The 21,412-nt window shown below is 42.5% G+C and overlaps 1 protein-coding gene across 1 annotated transcript in view; it reads left to right on the forward strand.

Annotated features, from left to right (window-relative positions):
- ANKDD1B (ankyrin repeat and death domain containing 1B) overlaps window positions 1-21,412 on the forward strand; it is a 53,398-nt gene that overhangs the window by 16,850 nt on the left and 15,136 nt on the right. Inside the window, 4 exon segments of the mRNA XM_060295511.1 lie at window positions 2,849-2,951; window positions 3,050-3,151; window positions 10,712-10,810; window positions 16,091-16,189. Coding sequence (XP_060151494.1) covers window positions 2,849-2,951; window positions 3,050-3,151; window positions 10,712-10,810; window positions 16,091-16,189 — 403 coding nt within the window.

Genomic DNA, 21,412 nt, shown 5'->3' on the forward strand with positions numbered 1-21,412 from the left:
GAATGGAAGTCCCCCACAGACCCTCATTCCTTGTTTATTTATTTATATGCTATACATTTAGCAAATTGGTCTCCAGGATTACAAATACAGTTGATTATGAGATGCAAATAAGATGTGCTGAGAAGGCTTACTTTTTAGAAGGCATCTATACAGAGGTTATGGATGATTTTTTTTTTTGGAGGTCCAGTACCATATTTATGGTGATTAAATACCTAACCGTTTAACATGTACAATTGTACTATTGTTTTTATTAGGGTCTGTCTTAGCTTGGGCTGCTGTAACAAATATACCATAGGCTGGGTGACTTCCACAACAAATGTTTCTTTCTCACAGATCTGGAAACTGGAGAGTCCAAGATTAAGACGACATCACTGCCAGCATCTTGTGAAAGCTGCTTCTGGTTTTAGCCACTCTCAGTGGAGAGCGGCAAGAGGAAGCAAGCTCTCTGTGTCTGTTTATAAGAGCACTAATCCCATTCATGAGGGTTCCACCCTCCTGACCTAATTATCTCCCAAAGGCATGACTTTCAAATACCATCACATTGGGGATTAGGCTTCAACATATGAATTATCAAGGGACACAGACATTCAGTCCATAGCAGGGTCCTATCTTTTTAAAAAGGTGTCAATGACAGAGTTTTTGAGTGTTGAGCCCCTGCCCCATTTCCCCTATAAACCCTGTGGGTTTTGCTGTTGTTGTTGTTTGTTTTCATTTTAAAAGAGATTTATTTAAAATTTTTTTCAGCTTTATTGAGGTATGGTTCAAATAAAACTGTGATACATTTAAAGTGTACCTGGTGATGATTCAGTGTGTGTATACATTGTGAAAGGATTCCTCCCATCTAGTTAATTAACACACTCATCACCTCATTTCTTTTTTTGATGAGAACATTTAATTCTACTCTCTTAGCAAATTTCAGTTATATAAAAGTGTTATTAACTATAATCACCGTGTGATACATTAGATCCTCAGACCTTATTCGTAGTTAATGGATGATTTTTTGACAAGGATAAAAGGAAACAGAAAAGCAGACACATGAACTTACAATTAAGGATCCTGAGGCTAAGAGTTAACTAAGTTGACCAAGATTATAGCATTTGAAAGTGGTAGAGCCAGAGTTTGAGGTCAGTTTCGTTTGAGTCTACAGATCATGCTCGTAATGTCTGCTCTATATACTTCTTTAACTTGGGACCTAGGGCGCAGGTCTTAATTTTCCTCAGGATACAGCCCTCCAATCCCTCCTCCCTGAGACAAGTGTTAACTGCTGGCTGTTTCCTTTCACACTTCTCTTCCTGTTCATTTGGTGTACAAGTCTAAGTACCCCCAGCATCACTGCAGGTCACTAGGTCTTGAGCGAAATCTCTCCTTCAGCCTCTTTTATGCATGTGTGATTTTACTGAGAGAGTATATTTTAAATAATTTATGCATAAATAGAATTCTTTTTATAACTTCAGTCTTTTGTTTCTTCTTTTTTGTGTAGTTTCCTCTTCTCCAGTAACTACATTTAACGATGTAGGATCTGTGTGTTTATTTCTGTACTTTTCCTCATGCTCATATGATCATATCCACATTGGGGTTTTTTTGTTTTTTTTTTAATTAATGAATTTATTTATTTATTTATTTATTTATGGCTGTGTTGGCTCTTTGTTGCTGCGAGCGGGCTTTCTCCAGTTGCAGTGAGCAGGGGCCACCCCTTGTTGCAGTGCACGGGCTTCTCATTGCAGTGGCTTCTCCTGTTGCGGAACACGGGCTCCAGGCGTGCAGGCTTCAGTAGTTGTGGCTCGCAGGCTCCAGATCGCAGGCTCAGTAGTTGTGGCACACGGGCCTAGGTGCTCCACAGCATGTGGGATCTTCCCAGACCAGGGCCTGAACCTGTGTCCCCTGCATTGGCAGGTGGATTCCCAACCACTGCGCCACCAGAGAAGTCCCCATATCCACATTGTTATCTATCTATCCACTTACCCACTTATAATAGATATAGATACATACATATATGAGTTTTTGGTCATAGCTAGTTTTATAAAAAATGGGATCGTATTATATTTTCTCTGCATCTTATTTTCCACATTTAACACCTACCTAATGGAAGTCTCTCCATGTCAATTGTTATAGCCCTAATTAATTATTTTTAATGCCTACATCATGTGGTATGACTGTTCCCTGATTTGTTCAATGTTCCAATATTGATGGACATTTACCTCGCACTGTTTTAAGGGTTGCAATTAATAACCTTATCTATATAACATTAGGTCCTAAAACTTATTTTCATGGGATAGAGTCCCAGGAGTGGGATTGCCAGTTGTATTTAAAATTTTAATAGATATTGCTAGATTGCTTAAACTATAATGGTTTCATTTCTACTAATACCTTAAGAGAGCACATTTTGGGGTCCATTTTTCAATGGGTTTAATTGCCTTATTCTGTTGATTTGTAAGAGTACTTCATGTATTACAGAAAATAACCATTTATCTTTATTAAGGTACATTTTAAAAAAATCTATCATTTGTTTATTGTCTTTGTTTATCATCTTGTTCCTTTTATAACTTTTGAATTAAAACACTATACATTATAGTCTAGATTTTCTTCTAATATATTTATTGTGTGCTTTTTTTGTATGTATGATATGATACAGGATTTAATTTTATCTTTTCCCAGATGAAGAACTACTTGTGCCTATACCACTTATTAAATATATTCATTGTCCCCATAGAATTGAAACATCACCTTTGTTGTATATTAAACTGTCATTTCTTAATTTTCAACAGTTAGGTATTAACCTAGCTTTTGTTGGCTGAGACAGTGTGGTGGCTCACCCAAGTGACAGATTCCTTTCTTCTCTTTTCTGGAGGAAGCATGGCTTGACAGTAATTCACCTTGCATCCTGGTCTGGAAGCCTTGAGATCATGCTCATGCTGGTTAGAGCTGGAGCAGACCAGAGAGCCAAGAATCAGGTAGGTATGTGGATCACACCTGGACAGAAGCCCTCTCCTCACAGTGCAGGAGGAGAAGATTGCAGTGTAATTGTCTCCCCTACCCTGGCTCTCTTTAGGATGGAATGAATGCCCTCCACTTTGGGGCTCAGAGCAACATAGGCATTGTGGAGTACCTCATTCAAGATCTGCACCTGACGGACTTGGACCAGCCTGATGAGGTGTGTTTGCTGTTGGGTGGACCGGTCTCAAATACACCCCCACTAAATCCTGCTTTCTTCCTGCCCTTGCAGAAACTGCCAAAGCAGCCAGCACAGACAGACCTGACCCTGTAGCTGGATCCTGTCTCTGTCTGGCAGAGCACAGAGCAGATGGAAATTGTTGGTGCCGGTGGTGGCCCTAGCACCTGCATGTGGGGAGGGCAGGAGGTATTGAGGAAGCTGCCTCTACTCCCTCATCCTGGCCAGGGGTGGACAGTATCCACCCTGTTTGGGTGCCTGCATTTTACTCGATTATGCCTGGCCTTTTGGGAATGTATTTGACCCAAGGCTGTGCTGTAATGAGCCGCGGAATATAGTGCAATTTTACCATATCCATCTATATTTTTTTCCTTTCATAAGAAGTGATATAGTAACAGCTACCACTTATGGAGTGTTCGTTAGTGTGCTTGGCCCAGAGGAATGCTGTGTCCACACATTATTTCAGCGAGAGGTCTAGGGCCTGGCACGTAGGGATGCTTAACAAATCATTGCTGGATGAACGAATTATACTGTTAATCCCCACAGTAATCCTATAAAGAAAAAATATTTTACTTATTTTCAAAGGAAGTCTTATTTTTACTGATATTTGAGGAAGTCGAGGCCCAGAGAGGCTAGGTACCTGGTCTGAGGGCTCCAAACTGAGAAGTGACAGAGCCAGGGTTTGAATTCCGGTTTGGTTGACTCTAGTCACCATGCTGCACCGTCTCCCTTCTCAGAGGACAGTGGGCATTGTCCATGTGCTAGGGACTGTCTTTTCCCTGGAATATCTCCTTCTAGGCTTTTTTCATAGGATAATATCTTCTGTGGGATTGGCATTTGGAGTTTGAATGGAACCTCCTTTTCACTGTGCCTCTAGAACTTTACTCTCCATTAAACTCTCTCTAGAAGTTAATCAGTAATATTCGCTTTGTTTCACCTCTTTTAAAAAACCTTCACATTTTTTTCTGACCTCAATCTTAAAAATAATAACAACAAAAGCCATTCCTTCAAGTGAAGTCTATAAATTTAGTTTACTTCTTCTGAATATGACTGAGCAACTATACCTTTACAGATTGGAGGCAGACAGACTTGGGCTGAGGCCTGGGCATATATTAACTATGTGGCTTTAGCAAGTTCTCCAGCTGCTGAAATCCTCAGTATCTCCCTCTGTGCAATGGGAATAATAAAACCTACTTCATGGTAGCACCAAGGCATGATGGGGTTGGGGGTGGATGTCTTGACCTCCATGTCATTTTTTGTCAGCAATACCTCCATTCTTTGATAGAAATGATTTTGATTTCCTCAATCTTATATACAAATACCTATGCCAGTGAGCAAAATGGCAAGCCATTCTACCACCCCTTTCCAATCAGACGCCACCCCTAAGCCATTCCTATGTAGTAATATATCAGAGTAGCCACTGTTGGAATGCTTAAATGAGTTAATGACTATAGAGCACTTAGCGGAGAACCTGGTACTTGGTAAGTGCTCACTAAATGTTAGTTATTATAACAATTATTATGGGGTAAAATGCTATCTAATTTCCTCAAACTGATAACCATAATCAAACAGCATTTAATGTCAGGATGAGGAAGTCAGACATTCCAGCTTGATCCAGGCTAACTAGGAGTGTGGCCTATGAGTGAATTCCATTCAATTCAGTTCAGCAGATTATATGTTCAGGACCTGATTTTTTGTTTGTTTGTTTGTTTTAATAAAAGGTATTTTTAACTGAAGTACAGTTGATTTACAATGTTGTGTTTGCTTTCTGCTGTAAAGCAAAGTGATTCAGTTATATATATATATATATATATACATTCTTTTTATTTTAATTTAATTTTTTTATTGACGTATAGTTGATTTACAATGTGTTGATTTCTGCTGTACAACCAAGTGGTTCAGTTATATATATTACATTCATATAATATATGTATTCTTTTTTATATTCTTTTATCTCAGGATATTGAATATAGTTCCCTGTGCTATACAGTAGGACCTTGTTGTTTATCAGGACCTGTTTTTGCGGTACGCGGGCCTCTCACTGTTGTGGCCTCTCCGGTTGCGGAGCACAGGCTCCAGACGCGCAGGCTCAGCGGCCATGGCTCACGGGCCCAACTGCTCCGTGGCACGTGGGATCCTCCCGGACCAGGGCACGAACCCGTGTCCCCTGCATCGGCAGGCGGACTCCTAACCACTGCGCCACCAGGGAAGTCCCTTAGGACCTGTTTTGTGTGAGAACAGGACTGTCTTCCGTTTCATTGGGCTCTGGATGCTTTCACGGGAGACAGCTGTGTGTGGGGAGGATCAGGCAAGCTGAAGGGGCTCAAAGACCAAAGCAGTTTGTGGGGAACCTTCCCCACTTCTGGAGCTTCTGCTGGCCATTATCTCTTTGGCAGGCTCTGGACTTGTCCTGTTCCACTCCTCTTCCTCCAACTCTGACTATTTGTTGGGGAAAAGGCTGAAGAGTCCTGGTAGCGGACTGTGCAGAGCCAGGTAGATGTGAAGCTAAGAGGACCTAAAATTAAGATGGGTGGAGAGACATATGAGGAATGAGCAAATAATGAGTTCACTGGGTCATCTAGGGAGAGAAGAATCTCTGAGTCCAATTTTAATCCTAAAGAAACCTGGATTAATCCAATAAAAACACAAAGTCTGTCCTTTTTCTGAGATCTGTGAGTGAGGTCAAGGATACTGGCAAAAGCCAGTAGGAACTGGGATCAGGAGCTCAGGGTCAATTAATTCAGTGTTGGGTTTTCCATCTGTATTTGCTTAAAGATACTGTGGAGCTCATGAAATGCACTGTATAGAAAAGACCGCTCCACCTTCACAGCGGGCCTTCTTCCCTAGTTTCTTATCCACAGAAAGTGATGGAGAGCCTTTATACCTACCCAGTGTTAGTAATCCTTCTCATTAGCCTACAGGGAACTCCAAAAGCTAACAAGGAAAGCCTTATAGGGAGGAGGTCTTTATTAACAAAATGGATTTAACTAGGCCTGGAAGAGATTGGGTGAGATGGGAGAGATGGAGGACACTGGAGTATACTGAAGTTTCTCCCAACTCCGTCGCTCTAGAAATCATGTGGCCTCTCCAGGGGAGAGAGATTAGAGCAGCCAGGAGAAGTCATAGGTGAAGCAGTCTAGATATTTAGAATCTACATGTAAACTCCCACCTAGTGATCAAAAATAAATACTCAGACTAAAATGTTTGGAGAGGAAGGGACACAGAAGGGAATGGCCTCAGAGGCCTCTCATGTATCTGTTGAATGTTTATAAAGTTCGGTGGTACGACGTTAGGTTGGTTTCAGCTGCATACATCGGGGAACTTCCACTGGTTTAAAGGAATCTATATATGAAGTCTCTAGAGGTCCAAATGCAAAGAAGCATCCTTTTTTTGGAGGACTGGGGATAATAGTCATGAAGGGATTTGAGAAGACAGTTTCCTATGTGGACCTGAGGCCCACATCTAACAGCCTTGGATTTCATCCAACCTATTGACTCCCATCTGGGGAGAACGGACCCAGCAGCTCCCCTTCACACCAGTTCCATGCCTTCATATGCAACACACCGCTCTTTCAGCACTTTTTACTCACGGCAATGTTCTCGTCCTCTCTCAAATCTCAAGTTATTCAAGGCCCTGCTGGTTTTCCCCTTCAACTAGGGTTCTGCTGTGGACTCCTGATCACAGGATGAAGGGAAATGTCTTGGGTGTGTAGACATGCCCAGGAGGCACCAGGGGGCTTCATGCTGGATTCCACCGGCCTCCTCTCCTCAGAGGCTCTCCAGGGCACCCTCTCTGGGATCCCTGTGGGAAGGGATGGCCAGGTTGGACTTAAGGTGCACATTTAATGGCTGTTTGTGAAACATTTACTGAACTTGGTACCTTGTCAAATAACCCTGGCAGTAAACTTAAAAATGAAAAATAATTTCTAATGAATAATTGCAACTCCTCAGGCTTATTCACGTGCAAACAATTTAAATGCATTGAATTAAGACGTATTAGGTTAAATGCACATTAAGTTAATAAAGGAAAAAGGAACAGGAATTCTGGACCCTCCTTATTTTTGCTAATGAAGAAAGGGATTCAGGATCCCTTCCTGAGCTGGGAAGTTGTTGTGGTTTGTGTGGGGCTTGAAGCTTGAGGCCCTGACACCAAGCTCCATAGTCCTCCAGGCTGGAAAATCTCCCTGCCTTCCAAGTGAGGGCAGTCTCAGTTCTCCGAGGCTGCACTGGTAGAGGCCCACTTGAGTGTAATTTAAAAGGGTTGGGTGGTTAAAAAATGAAATAAGACATAAGAAACTATATTTTTTTAAAAAACCCACATTTTTTTAATTCTTGTTATTTTGCCTAATAACTTATACTAGAGATGGGAGAAAAGATTTGTATCTCATTTTACTGTCACCTCATCTTTCTTCATGCTACCTTTTGATATGTTTATAAGATAGAGACTACTTTAAATGTTCTTATTTTGTATAATTTGGCTTTCACTTTTTTTCTTGATGATAACATTTTTTAAAGGGCATACAAAGTTTAAAGTAATAGCTGTTTTCTTGGTGAGGAAAAATGTTTTGTTTTTGATAACCTCCCATTTCTTACCAGACTAGGCTTTCTTTGTGGGTGGGTCCTTTGTCACTCTGTATAGGCATGCAGAAATGCAAGACTTTGTAGCAACCAAGGATAAAAGAGTAAGGCCATTTTAAAGTTGAACAGACTCCTGATACTTCCGGTAGTGTGTGTCCCCAGATGGCTAAATAGGTATTAGTTAGAGTTCTTTTTGTTATGAGTGACAAAAATCCAGTTTAATCTAGAATAAACATTAAAGGTAGTTTATTAATGCCTAACTAAAGAGTTTGAGGGTGTATCTGGCTGGCTTCAGGCATGGCTGGGTCCAGCTCTTTTTTTTCCTCCCAACTCTTGGCTGTCTCTGTTGGCATTATTGATAGGTTTACTCTCCACATGGTGGGAAAGATGGCTACTAGCAGCCTCAGGTTTTATATATGAAAGCTCACAGGTGACTCTGATTGGCCTGTGGCTTGGCACGTGACCATCCTGAACCAAACACTCTGACCAAGGGGTAGATGGTGGAAGAGGCAGGAGCTATAATGAACAGCTCCACAAAGGTGGGGCACAGGGGCTGTTCTCCAGTGGAAAAGATGGGGACAGGAAACAGGTCACCAGTGCTCTTTCCTGCCGTTCCAGGGCATTAGCAACCTTTAAAGGCTGTCTCCCCCCATTTCTTGTCACCTGCTCCCCAGCCACAAACACACACTCACACTGAGTTCTGTACTCCCACAGATCGCCAGCTCAGGTCCTGCATTTCATTATGATCACTCGTATGTGTGTTCGTCTTCCCTAACAGACTCTGAGCTTCTTAACATCGGGGTGCCGTATTTTTTATCTTGGCCACTCTTGCTTAGCACAGTATCTGACATATACATAGGTGCTTAATAATTGTTCAGTAAACAAGTGACTGATTTATACGGATGTGTGACTAAATGTTTTCATCTAGTATATCATCAGTGTTTCCCATCCTCCTTTTTGTGATTTGTTTATATGGACCTTTATCTGTTGTCAGTATTAGCAGATATTTGTATAAGCCAGACACAGTAATTTTGTCTCTGTCATTTCCCAAGAGCTGTTCATGGCTCAAGACTAGATCTTGATCTTCAGTTAGGGGTCTAATCTCACAAGCAGCAAACGGAGGCCCCAAGCACTTTCTGTCTCTTCCCTTTGCCCTTCCTTAGTGATTCGATGAGAACCATCGATGATGAGTCAGGATTTCAAACTCTGAAGGGCTGGGGATGTAGGTCTAATTGACCACATATCTGGCTCAAGAATGTAAATGAGGTGAATTTTTGGTGCCAGTTTGTTTCTCCGGCCTCCCTACATGCATGAGTGCAGAGCCCTGGAGGGCTGATCTATACACACTTTATTTTTTGGCCATTGATTATTTTAGCACTTTTCCTTCCTTTCTCTTTAAGTTGTCGAGAATCATGAGCTGCTATCTCAAGTTAACAGTGACCATTATCTTTTTTTTTTTTTTACATCTTTATTGGAGTATAATTGCTTTACAATGGTGTGTCAGTTTCTGCTTTATAACAAAGTGAATCAGTTATACATATACATATGTCCCCATAACTCTTCCCTCTTGCGTCTCCCTCCCTCCCACCCTCCCTATCCCACCCCTCTAGGTGGTCACAAAGCACCCGAGCTGATCTCCCTGTGCTATGCGGCTGCTTCCCACTAGCTAGCTACCTTACGTTTGGTAGTGTATATATGTCCACGCCTCTCTCACGCTTTGTCACAGCTTACCCCCCCCCCCGCCCCGTATCCTCAAGTCCATTCTCTAGTAGGTCTGTGTCTTTATTCCTGTCTTACCCCTAGGTTCTTCATGACATTTTTTTTCTTAAATTCCATATATATGTGTTAGCATACGGTATTTGTCTTTCTCTTTCTGACTCACTTCACTCTGTATGACAGACTCCATTATCTTTTTATTATCTTGCATTAGCAGGAGATCAGATAACAGTCTAGATTCAGGAACCTTCTGATAGAGTCTTGTATCTTGCTTTTCACATTTCAAACATCTTGCTAAGCTTTTAGTTAATAACATATCAAGCCAATCTGTGAATGTTTTCTTTAGTCGAAGAAAATACTTGTGCTATTTTGCCACCCCACCTTCTTTTCCTGCTTTTAAATATCTCAGGTTAGAAAATTGAGTTTTTTATGGGTATTTCATTGTTCTCGATGACATTTTGGCTGTTGAAAATGCAGTCTCCCTTTGCAATGTGAAAAGTTGGAGAAATTGCCATAATCAGAAGATTCTGCACTTGAACCTTCCTCCCCAACAAATCACACCTAAACATCACTCTTAAGCTATATTCTCTGGATAATTCCTAATTTCTCCATCCCATTTCATATTGACCTATTCTCAAGAGTTTTCCCATTGATTCTTGGTGAACGTTAGAGGTAAATGTATGAGCAAGCAAGGAGAGCCTAAAGAGAAGCAGTTGACACACGTCATGTCTGAATGAGTCACGTAAATATTAAACCCTGGACAATTTCTGCTTCAAACATTTTTATCAGTAAGGCAAGGCTTACTGAGCAATACGCAGGTGACTCAGATGGGGTCTGGCACAAAATCAGCTTCTCAATAAATAGTCGAGTGAAAGAACTATTCAATAAATGCAGGAAGTTGGTAAAATTGTTACATTTGAAAGGGAATCTCATTGTCTGATTGTGGGGTGGCATCTCCCCAGGTGCTTGGGAAGACCGTTTCCAAACAGTACTTCTCTACCCCCATAAAAATGATTCTGTGCTGATGCGGAGTTCCCACAGTTTGGGGCAACAACTCAGAAATGGATCTGGTTTGAAGTGAGAGGGATTGTTTTCACCCTCCCCTAGGAAGGCCCCAGAATGCTGTGACCAGAATCACCACGTTGGCCTCCTCGCCATCCCCTCCCCTCAAGCTGCTGCCCACTTTGTTGGTTGCCTTGCCGGCTCAGTAAGTGTATAATGAACACTGAAGTTTATGATTGACTTTCAGAAAGGAAGAAAACCATTTCTTTTGGCAGCAGAGCGGGGCCACATTGAAATGATAGAAAAACTTATCTTCCTTAATCTGCATACTTCAGAAAAGGACGAGGTGAAATGGACTTTTATTTCTTTGCTGAGTACCAGAGAAAGGGGAGTGACAGTTGAGGTGTAGATTTGGTGATGGCATTTTGGTGAGCAGTAGAGTTGTTCAGTTGTTACTACAGTCAGAGAGAATCATCGAATATCCAGGTGAAATCAACCCACTTTTTCAGTGGACCGTCCAGGTTGCCAGTTTTGCTCCATAAATGTCTGTGAAATCAGTGGACTACATGGAATTTTCTACTGTCAACTCCAGTTGCTCTTTTCTTCCACTGAGGTCTGTGGGAGGCTCAGCCCCACCTGACCAGGGAGGGAAACACTGGGAGGGCATCCATGTCTGTGTGCATATCTTTGATACTTTCCTTAGGAGAAATTCCTAGATGTGGAATTGTGGGTCAAAGAGTTCTGCACATTTTAAAACTACCTCCCAGAAATCTTTCACCAGTTTGCCTTCTCTAGGTTATATAGAATTACTTTTATTGTCCCACTTTTGCTAGCAAATTAGCAGCAAAGGTAGAGCAAGGAACATGGATGGATTTTTTCCCTTCTCGTTCAAGCAGCTATTTATTTTCATTTAACACTTTGAAAGTATGAATTTCACTTAAAACTGTGGAAAACATGGCCACGACTCTATCCACAGCTTTAACAGGCTAAAGTAACTCATGGAGGTTCATTTGTTAAACCATTCACTTATTCACCAAAAAAAAAAAAAAAAAAAAAAAATTTAATATGTGCTCTATGCTAGGTAGAGTATGTTTTCTTATTCTAGAAGCCTACAGGGCAAGAAGAGCATACAAAAAATAATATATCGGGCTAAATGCGGTAATAGATGTATATACAGTGTGCTGTGGGAGCACAAAGGAAAATCTGTTTCAGAAATATCACAGGCTTCACAGAGGAGGTGGTATGTTATGTGGGTCTGAGCATTTGAATGGACAGTGGTACGAGGAGATTGGAGGAGGGCACAAGGGTAGAGTATTTCAGACAGAGGGAAGAGCCCGTTTGTAAAGGAACCAAGGCATGAAAGAGCATGGTGTGTCCTGGGAATGACAAGTTCAGGGTGGCAGAAATTGAGGATGGGTGGGCTGGGAAAGGTGGATGCCAAGTGGGCCAAGGCAGAGAGACCATGAAAGGCTGTGCTCACCAGGAGGAGGGGTGATTCTGACCTATTGGCAGCAGAGACCTTGGAAGGTTTTAAGCAGAAAACAAGGGATGGGATCCATCCTGGGTGTAGGTGGGTAACTGTCACCGTGGTTTGAAGGGGGTATTGGTGCCTGGAGAGGCAGGAGGTGGAGAGTCCCAGTCAGGTGACTGCAGAAGTGGCTGAAGCAAGAGATACAGAAAGCCTCTCACCGAGGCTCTCACTGGCAGCAAGCAGGACGAGGTGGTAGGAGGAGACAGAGGCCACAGGATTTGTGACCAGTGGGTACGGAGAGGGCAGACTTTCTGGCCCCTAGCTGTCTGGCTTGGACTTCCAGGAGGGTGGGGTGCCCATCCCTGAGCTGTGGGGTACAGGGGAGGAGGGGGTGATGCATGGTGAGTAGTAAGATTTCGGAGGTTCACTCTGAGACACTGGAGTGGGGAGGGGGTATATTCAGGTGGAGGGCGGCAGGGAGTTGGAAACCGGGCCTGGGGTTCTTGTAAACTCCTTGTGAGTCATCTGCTCTGGGTGGTCACTTTTTAACCTCTGGCTCAATTGCCTTTGAGGCTGGCTGTTTGGAGACTCACGTGAGTGGAGTCTTCTTGGACTTCATAGTTTAATATTCTGACGAATTCTAACTTGGCAGCTCTCCTGAGAGCTGCTTTAAGTAATATAATCATTTACTTTAAGACACCATTGATTGTAAGGCACGTCATTATTTCATGTAACACTAAGAAAAAATAATGCTGCCAATTAAACTGTGACACAAAAAACTCTCTTGTCATTTAGAATATTTTATATTATTGAGTTTTTAGACTTTTATCTTAGATTTTTAAAAATCATATACATACAAAGGACGAAATAAGCAAGGGAGCTTGGTTAAGTATTCCTATACTTCATACATTGAGTCGAAATCTTCTAAATCACTTTCTCACTCAGAGTCTTGATGTCCTTGCTTTTCCAGACAAAATATTGTCTTTTGTGCCTTCAAAGACGTTTGTGATGCAGTGTTTCTTCAAAAGGTGCCCTGCTATAGATTCTGAGATTTTCTTCTAAGCCACTGACACCCATTCTGATTTAATGCAAATCACAAGCCATGACAGCTATATCATGTCTGCTGCCCGGTTGACTGAGATTGTGAGGTGCATCCCGATCGCAGATATGTTAACATGAGAAACAGGATGTGACTTAGAGTTGGTGGTGTATGGTCATAAAAATAGCAACTGTGGGCAATAAAATGAAAACTGAAGGCTGTGAAAGTGGACGTGTGTGATGCCTGGGAAAAGTCAGTATTCCCCTTGGACCAGAGAAGCATAATCAGCCTGGTCACATGCATCCCTGGACTGGGATTAAAAGCAGGGCTCTGACTGCCTGGGTCTGATCCTGGCTCCATCACCCCAGCTAGATGATTTTGGGCACGTTACTTGGCCCCTCTCAGCCTTAGCTTCCTCATCTATCAAATAGCCTCATAAGGCCTTAGTGAGGTTTCAAATGAAAGGCTGTGTCACACACTTAGTTCAAGGAATGGTGCCTGGCACATGGTAAGTGTGCAACAAGTGGTATCCGGTGTCATCACCGGTGTTATCTGGGTGCAGTAAGTGGGATCTTGGTTATCATCGGTATCAGTGGTACATATTGTTATTATCCTCCTTTTTCTCTCTTCCAGTTCCTAGGAGAATGTAAGCCAGGCTTTCAGCTGAGGATCATGGACAAAAGTAGAGCCTTGATTTGTTTATTTTTATGTGTGTGACCATCTGACGTAGTGATGATCAGGTTGAACTAGTTTAACTTAAAGAAGATCCTAGGAATTTGGTCTTCTTGAATAAGAGTTATGAATGTGAGAAACTCAAAAAGAACATGATTCACCTAGGATAAATCTTAGCCATGATTGGCCTTCACAAGTCAATATAGAGATCCAGTCCTATAGTCATAGGATTTAATTTAAAGTCTTAGTTGTGCTTGCCCTGTTTTGCTTTAATACTTTACCACTGGAATGTGTGCACTTGGATTTCATCTACCTTTTAGTTATTTTTGCGTTGGGGCACATTGAGGAAAAGTCATAAAGTCCAACGAACTGTAATTGTAGATTGTGATGGGTTTTATTTGCACAAAGTGAAGTATCTAGTGATAATATTAGCCTTTTGGATGAAGCCCATAATGTACATACAGTCTTGGGCTGCCTCTGTTTCCTGACATAGGCTGTTGCTGGACCAGTTGGACTAGGCTCATGGGACTAGGCTCTAGAGCAGTGGTCTCCAAACATACTGGGTAGCAAACTCATAACCAGTAAAGAAAGTTTGAGCATGCACCTAATCACATGTACATTTATAATTAAATTAATGTATTATAAAACATATGCCAGAAATATAAATTTTAAAGATTGAGATAAAAATAAACATAAATAGCAATTTTCATATTTTTCTCTACACTGAAAGGATTATCTTGTAAATATCTGATGTATTTTCCTTCCAGTTTTCTTTGTGTTCCTATGCATGTATATTTTTAGTGCCTGCCCAAAATTCATTTAACTGTTCTTTAGCTCTTGGACATTTAGGTGTTTTTTTATCTTTTTTTTTTTTTTTAAATAAATTTATTTATTTATTTTTGGTTGTGTTGGGTCTTCGTTTCTGTGCGAGGGCTTTCTCTAGTTGCAGCAAGCGGGGGCCACTCTTCATCGCGGTGCGTGGGCCTCTCACTACCTCGGCCTCTCTTGTTGTGGAGCACAGGCTCCAGACGCGCAGGCTCAGTAGTTGTGGCCCACGGGCCCAGTTGCTCCGCGGCATGTGGGATCTTCCCAGACCAGGGCTCGAACCCGTGTCCCCTGCATTGGCAGGCAGACTCTCAACCACTGTGCCACCAGGGAAGCCCCTGACATTTAGGTTTTGTTCAGTTTTTCTTTACTATTGAAGTAATGCTGTCATGAACCTCTTTGTATACAAAGTTTAGTCTGTATTCCTCATTATTTCCTTTGGGTATATTCTTAGAGGTAGGATAGCTGGGTCAAAGATATAAATGTTTATTAGGCTCTTGATATATTAAAGACATGAATTCTTTCCTTCACAGTTTTTGCAAATATTTTTCCACTGGGGTTTGCCTTTTGGCATCTCTTTTCCTGGAAAAGGAGAAGGCAGATTATGAAAAGAAATTCCTCTCTAACAGATGGCTGTCCCAGGCTCTCAGGGGAAGCTGCTGGGATATAGTTTTTCCATCTCGGTGGGATAGGAACATTGGTTCCATGCTCTTTTGTCCCTGTTAACATGATTGTTTGTACCTAATTAGCTACCAGTAAAATTGTCTGAACTTATCCTAGCTGTTAGGCAGAATAATGTCCAAGGTGGAGAATGGTTAGGACATGGGGAAGGAATTCTGCATTTCTTCCCAATATTTTTAGGAAAGAATCTGCATGAGGAGGGGGAAGTATCCAAGTAGCTATTGTGTGAGACCAGTTCCTTCTTTTCTATGTTGTGGCCTAAACTAAACTCACTTTGTCCTACTAGTGTTTATCATAATGAGTTTCAGGAACCTTAATTACTAAGGTAGGGTATTACATTTTTTTTAAATGACATGCAATATTTTAAATCAGTTTTAAAGGTTAAAACTGTACTTGGTACAAATGTGCTTCTATTTTTGTATTTCATACTGCATTTTAGTTCCTCATTTCCATGATTATCTTTCTTAACAAGCTGTTACCTTCTCGTAGACAGGGTCTGGATTCTAGTTGTCTTCCCAATCCCAGTGCCTACTACTGTCTGACAAACAACACGTGTTTAATAACTGTTTGTTAGATTAATAAAGATCGAGAGTATGAATGATGGAGGGAAGGTGAGAAAGGAGGCAGCATAACAGAGTAGTTAAGAATGCAGCCTTTGGAGCCAAAGAGCTAGACTTGCATCCTAGCTTTGCCACTTTTCAACTGAGGCTTAGTTTCCTTATGTGTAAAGTGGGGATAATAACCCTGACCTCAGAGTCGTTGTGCAGTTAAACTGTACCAAAGCATATAGTCTTGGCAGTATAAGTTGGCACATAGATGCTCAATAAATGCTGTCTATTAAGAGTAATGCACAAGAGATAGAGAAAGCATGCTGTTTCTCAAGTAATTTCATTCCATGCCAAGAGGCAATTCATTTTAACTTTTTTTCCGTTTGTTAGAATGGCAAAACACCATTCTTCTTAGCTGTTGAAGGAGGTCATGAAGAATGCAGCAAAGTGCTACTGGCATCAGGAAGTGATATCAACATTCCAAGTGAAGTATGTGCTCCATGTCTACTTACTCACACAGGGAGGGGGACTCAGAATGTTCTTTGCGTAATCTGGCCCTGCACTGACCCATTCACTGGGCTTTTGTAGAATTAATACAATTGTCCCTCGTATCCGTGGGGGACTGGTTGTAAGACCTGCCTAGGGGTACCAAAATCTATGGATGCTCCAGTTCCTTATGTAAAATGGTATAATACAGTCCTTATCCGTGGTTATCCATCCAACTGTGGGGGGCAGGGGGATTTGGAGGGCCGATTGTATTAATAATTTGCTTACTTTGGAGTAAGAATTAATGTCGTAACTCTGACATTCCCCTATTAATATTTCCTCAAAAACAATACCATTCTTCCTATTTATTTGGGGAATAATTTATTTGGAGAATAATTGAAAATAGGGCAAAAGTAGCAATAGTTGTTGCTTCTCAGACACTTTTATTCTACTTTGTTTTCTTCCTAGAAACAAGTAGTACCTGGCTTATACACAGTAGATGCTGAAAAAGAAAATTGTGTAAAAAGCCAAGTGGTCATTCTGGAGCCTGAAGAAGACAGGATGATGCCTTCTTCTAGGTACAAAATACAAAATACTTTGGTGCTGAGATCCTTTGACACTGATCTTCATTTATTTTTAAATTTTTTTTATTTAAAATTTTTTTGGGCCGCACTGAGCAGCTTGTGGGACCAGGGATGGAACCGAGGCCCATGGCAGTGAAAGCACCGAGCCCTAACCACTGGACTGCCAGGGAAGTCCCTCACTATATAAAATTATATATACATAGACAAGATTGCAAGAGAGAGTGGAATATGTAGGGTGAGGTGATTCCCACTGACGTTGCAAGGTTTTTTATGCGATAAATGAGCCCAGAGTTAAGAATTCACGGGGCCCAGGAAACATTCAGAATATGGAGAGCGGTGCTGTTTTTCTGTCATGCCCAGGTGCCCCTCTGCCCCCAGTCTGCAGCCTCCCTGGAAAGGCCTCCTTTATTAGCAAGATCCTCCTGGGATCACTCCTTTTGGCTCGCCTCGCTGCTCTGTGCCTCCCTCCCTTCTGTACTTAAGTATTTGGTGCTCTGAAGGTTTTGCTTTGTAATGGCTTTCACATGCTCGCATTCTCCCCACCCTGCCCGGACTGTAGGCTCCACGTTGTCCATATCCTTATGGCCTTGGCCTCATCCAGACAGCCTGGAAATTGTCCTAAGTCAGTTTTACATCTTTTACATTATCTTGGGTTTTCCCTGGAGTTCATTAGCACACTTCCTGGATCAATAGCCTCAGCCCCCCACCCCCCCCACCCCACTGCTGTCCACACCTGTCTCCGCCCAGTCCAGTAAAGGCCCCGGGGGAAACAAGCAGCAGGAAGCAGGAAGCCAGAAGCAAGGATACACACCAGGGTTGTGAGCGGCTCATTTTGCTTTCACATCTGTAGGCCATTACTGTGTTTGATCTTGGAAATGCTTCACCCGCTGACATTAGTTAGTCTTGTTCTCCAGGAGCTTGCTTTGCACCCACCCAGCTAAGGGGAGGGGGTAAAGGTGGAGTCATTTCTGAGGAGGGTAGTGGGGAGAGATTGTGGATTTAGCTGCCTATGGAGACCGCCTCTGTTGGGGCTGGGTGGAGAGGCTGCCTAGCTACCCTGGGTCAAGTGAAGACTTTCTGTAGACCCTAAGAATTCCATATTTCTGGAGGCCCTATCCTCACATCTTATCAAATAACTTTAAATGCCCCCGCATTCCACATTAAATATCTCTTTTCTTTTGCTGTAAATTATTTTTTAAAGGCTTTTTTATTTGTGCATTTATAATCATTTGGATACGATAAACTACCTTAATTTATGATTGACTCTGATTTCTTAGAACTCTGTGCAGACCTGAGAATTCGAGGGAGGTGAAAAAATTTAACCTACAAATTGTTTACAGTGTAATGAATACCTTATGAAGATTACATTTAGCAATCAATGAAGTATGAACATGTCAATTAAATATTCACTTCAGTTTTGTGCTTTTCTTTTGGTATCTTGGGACCAACTTTTTTTTTTAATAAAGAATGGCATGACTTTTTAAAAAAAATTATTTTATTTTATTTATTTATTTTTGGCCACGTTGGGTCTTCGTTGCTGCGCGCGGGCTTTCTCTAGTTGCCGCGAGCCGGGGCTGCTCTTCATTGTGGTGCACGGGCTTCTCATTGCGGTGGCTTCTCTTGTTGCGGAGCACGGGCTCTAGGCGCGTGGGCTTCATTAGTTGTGGTGCACGGGCTCAGTAGTTGTGGCTCACGGAATCTTGAGCGCAGCAGGCTCAGTAGTAGTGGCGCATGGGCTTAGTTGCTCCCTGGCATGTGGGATCTTCCCAGACCAGGGCTCGAACCCGTGTCCCCTGCATTGGCAGGTGGGTTCTTACCCACTGCGCCAGCAGGGAATCCCAACCTTTTTTTTTAAGATTTCAAATATTTCTTTAGCTCTTAAAAAGTCTGTAGGCCCTACACACTGTGCCTGTTGTGCCTCATGGATAAAATGCCACAGACTCCTATAGCTCTTCCCACCATAGGGTTACTGGCTTTGGGCTCTTCACAAGCCTGTTTCTGCATCAGATCTTTCCATTGGGGGGACACTTCCTACCATTCTGGTCTCAGTCTAGACGTCACCCTATCCAAGAAGCTTTTCTTGACCACTCACTGGAAAGAAGCCATCCATTCATGCTGTTTTACTTCTCATTGTAGCATTCTCATTGTCACTAGCTGATGTTATTCTTCTACTAATGTCTAGAATCTACTAAATGGGTTCTAAATCTGCTGATCTACCAATCAACTGATTGTCCAGCCCTACTGAACGTAACGTCAGAGACCTTGTCGGTTTAGTCATAGCCCCCGCGGTCTAACATGGGGGCTGACACGTAATAAGTGCTCAGTAAATTTTTGTGGAATGAATAAGATGATACTTGTGATTATTGTACACATTTACTAGCTCATTTATTTTCCAAGTGTTGCTTTGGTTTGAGAGAAAGAGGTAGGGTGGTGTGGTAGGCAGAATAACGGCCCCCAAAGATGTCCACATTATGACCCTTGGAACCTGTGAGTATGTGAGGTTACATGACAAAAGGGAATTAAGGTTGCTTTGCAGATGGAATTAAGGTTGCTCATCATCTGACCTTACAATGAGATTATCCAGGTGAGCCTAATGTAATCACCAGGGTCCTTTAAAAAGGAAGGAGGAGGCCGGCAGGGAGGTCAGAGGGATGCAACGTGAGAAGGACTCAGCACACCACTGCTGACTTTGAAGGTGGAGGAAGGGGGCTGCAAGCCAAGGAATGTGGGTGGTTTCTACAAACTGAAAAAGGTAAAGAAATGAATTCTCCTGAAAGCCTCCAGAAAGGCCTTTATTTTCACCCAGTGAGACTCATTTCAGACTTCTGACCTCCAGAGCTGTAAGATAATACATTTGTATTGTTTAAGGCACTAAGTTTGTGGTAATTTGTTATTAGCAGCAATAGAAAACTAATAATATAGGTGGTTATGTCATTTTTACAGAGGAAGACATAGAGGCCCATCCTTGAGAGGCCATTTATTCAAGGTCATATAGACATTTAGTATCAGCTCAAGCTAGACTCCAGTTGGTCAGAGCGTGTATCATTCCTGTGAGTATTTATACCACTTATCTATTACTTCATAACAAACCAACCCAGAGCACAGTGGCTTAGAACAATGCACTGTTATCTTTCCTGGCTCTGAGGGTTGACTGAGCTCAGCTGGTGGTTGCAGTCAGTTGCAGTCAGTTTCGGCCAGGGCTTCAGTCGTTTGCAGACTTACCTGAGGAGGATGTCCGCAGTGGCTCACTCACATGCCTGACAGTTGAGGTTGGCTGTCAGCTGGGCCTCTTGACAAGAGCACCAACGTGCAGCATCTGCATTGCCTTCTCATAGCATGGCAGCTGGCTTCCATGATGTAGGGAGCAGCAGCTGCCAGGCCAGTTAAGGGTCACACCTGGAACGAGCACACTGTCACCTCTGCCATATTCTGTTGGCCAAAGCAGTGACAGGGTCTACCCAGATTCAAGGGGGTGAAGAAATAAACCCCACTCCTTGGTGGGGAGTGGCAGGGTCACATTGCAGAAGAGCAGATTGGATGGGACATACTTATGCAGCCATTTTAGGAAAACATACTAACCTACATACAGCCTCCTTACTCTGAGGACCTGAAAATACTTTGCAGCAATCCTGCAATTACAGGACACCCCCTCCCTGGGATACCAAAATCCGAGGATGCTCAAGTCCCTTAAATAAAATGCATAGTATTGGCATGTAAGCTGTGCACAGCCTCCCATGTACTTTATTTTTAAAATTTTTTTACTTATTATTTTTGGCTTCATTGCTGGGCGCGGGCTATCTCTAGTTGTGGCGAGCAGGGGCTACTCTTTGTTGTGGTTCGCAGGCCTCTCATTGCGGTGGCTTCTCGTTGTGGAGCATGGGCTCTAGGTGTGCGGGCTTCAGTGGTTGTGGCTCACGGGCTCAGTAGTTGTGGCTTTCAGGCTCTAGAGCTCAGGCTCAGTAGTTGTGGTGCACGAGCTTAGTTGCTACGCGGCATGTGGGATCTTCCCGGACCAGGGCTCGAACCCGTACCCCTGCACTGGCAGGCGGATTCTTAACCACTGAGCTACCAGGGAAGTCCCCTCCCATGTACTTTACATATCTCTAGGTTACTTATAATACCTAATACAATGTAAATTCTATGTAAATAATTGTAAATAGAATGTAAATGTTATGTAAATAGTTGCCAGCACATGAGCGAATTCAAGTTTTGCTTTTTGGAACTTTGTGGAATTTTTTTTTTTTTTAATATTTTTGATGCATAGTTGGTTGAATTTGCAGTTGCAGAACCCGTGAATTTGGGGGACCAACTGTAATCAGTCAATAACTATCCACTGACCTTGTCTTATTGCAAGGCCTTTTGGAGGAGACCCTGACCTAAGTAGTTTGCCCTCTAGCGTGGGCACTAAGTGAAGGAGAGACGCTAAAGAAGTTGAGTGAAAGGGCTGTGAGGGAACCTGCACATAGGCAGCAATCATGCTGAGTTCTCAGGTGGTACCTGTAAAGGGGAGAGTTGCTAGTAAATGGTCAGGGCGGGAGAGGGTGGATGCACTTCTGGGGCCAATACCAAGTTCAGCCCTTTTGGCTCAAGGAGGGGGTTTGCAGGTTGTATAGAGAGAAGGCTTGGCCCTAGTCCACTTCCT

The sequence above is a fragment of the Globicephala melas genome, chromosome 3 (genome assembly GCF_963455315.2).
Source record: "Globicephala melas chromosome 3, mGloMel1.2, whole genome shotgun sequence".
Classification (NCBI taxonomy): Eukaryota; Metazoa; Chordata; class Mammalia; order Artiodactyla; family Delphinidae; genus Globicephala; species Globicephala melas.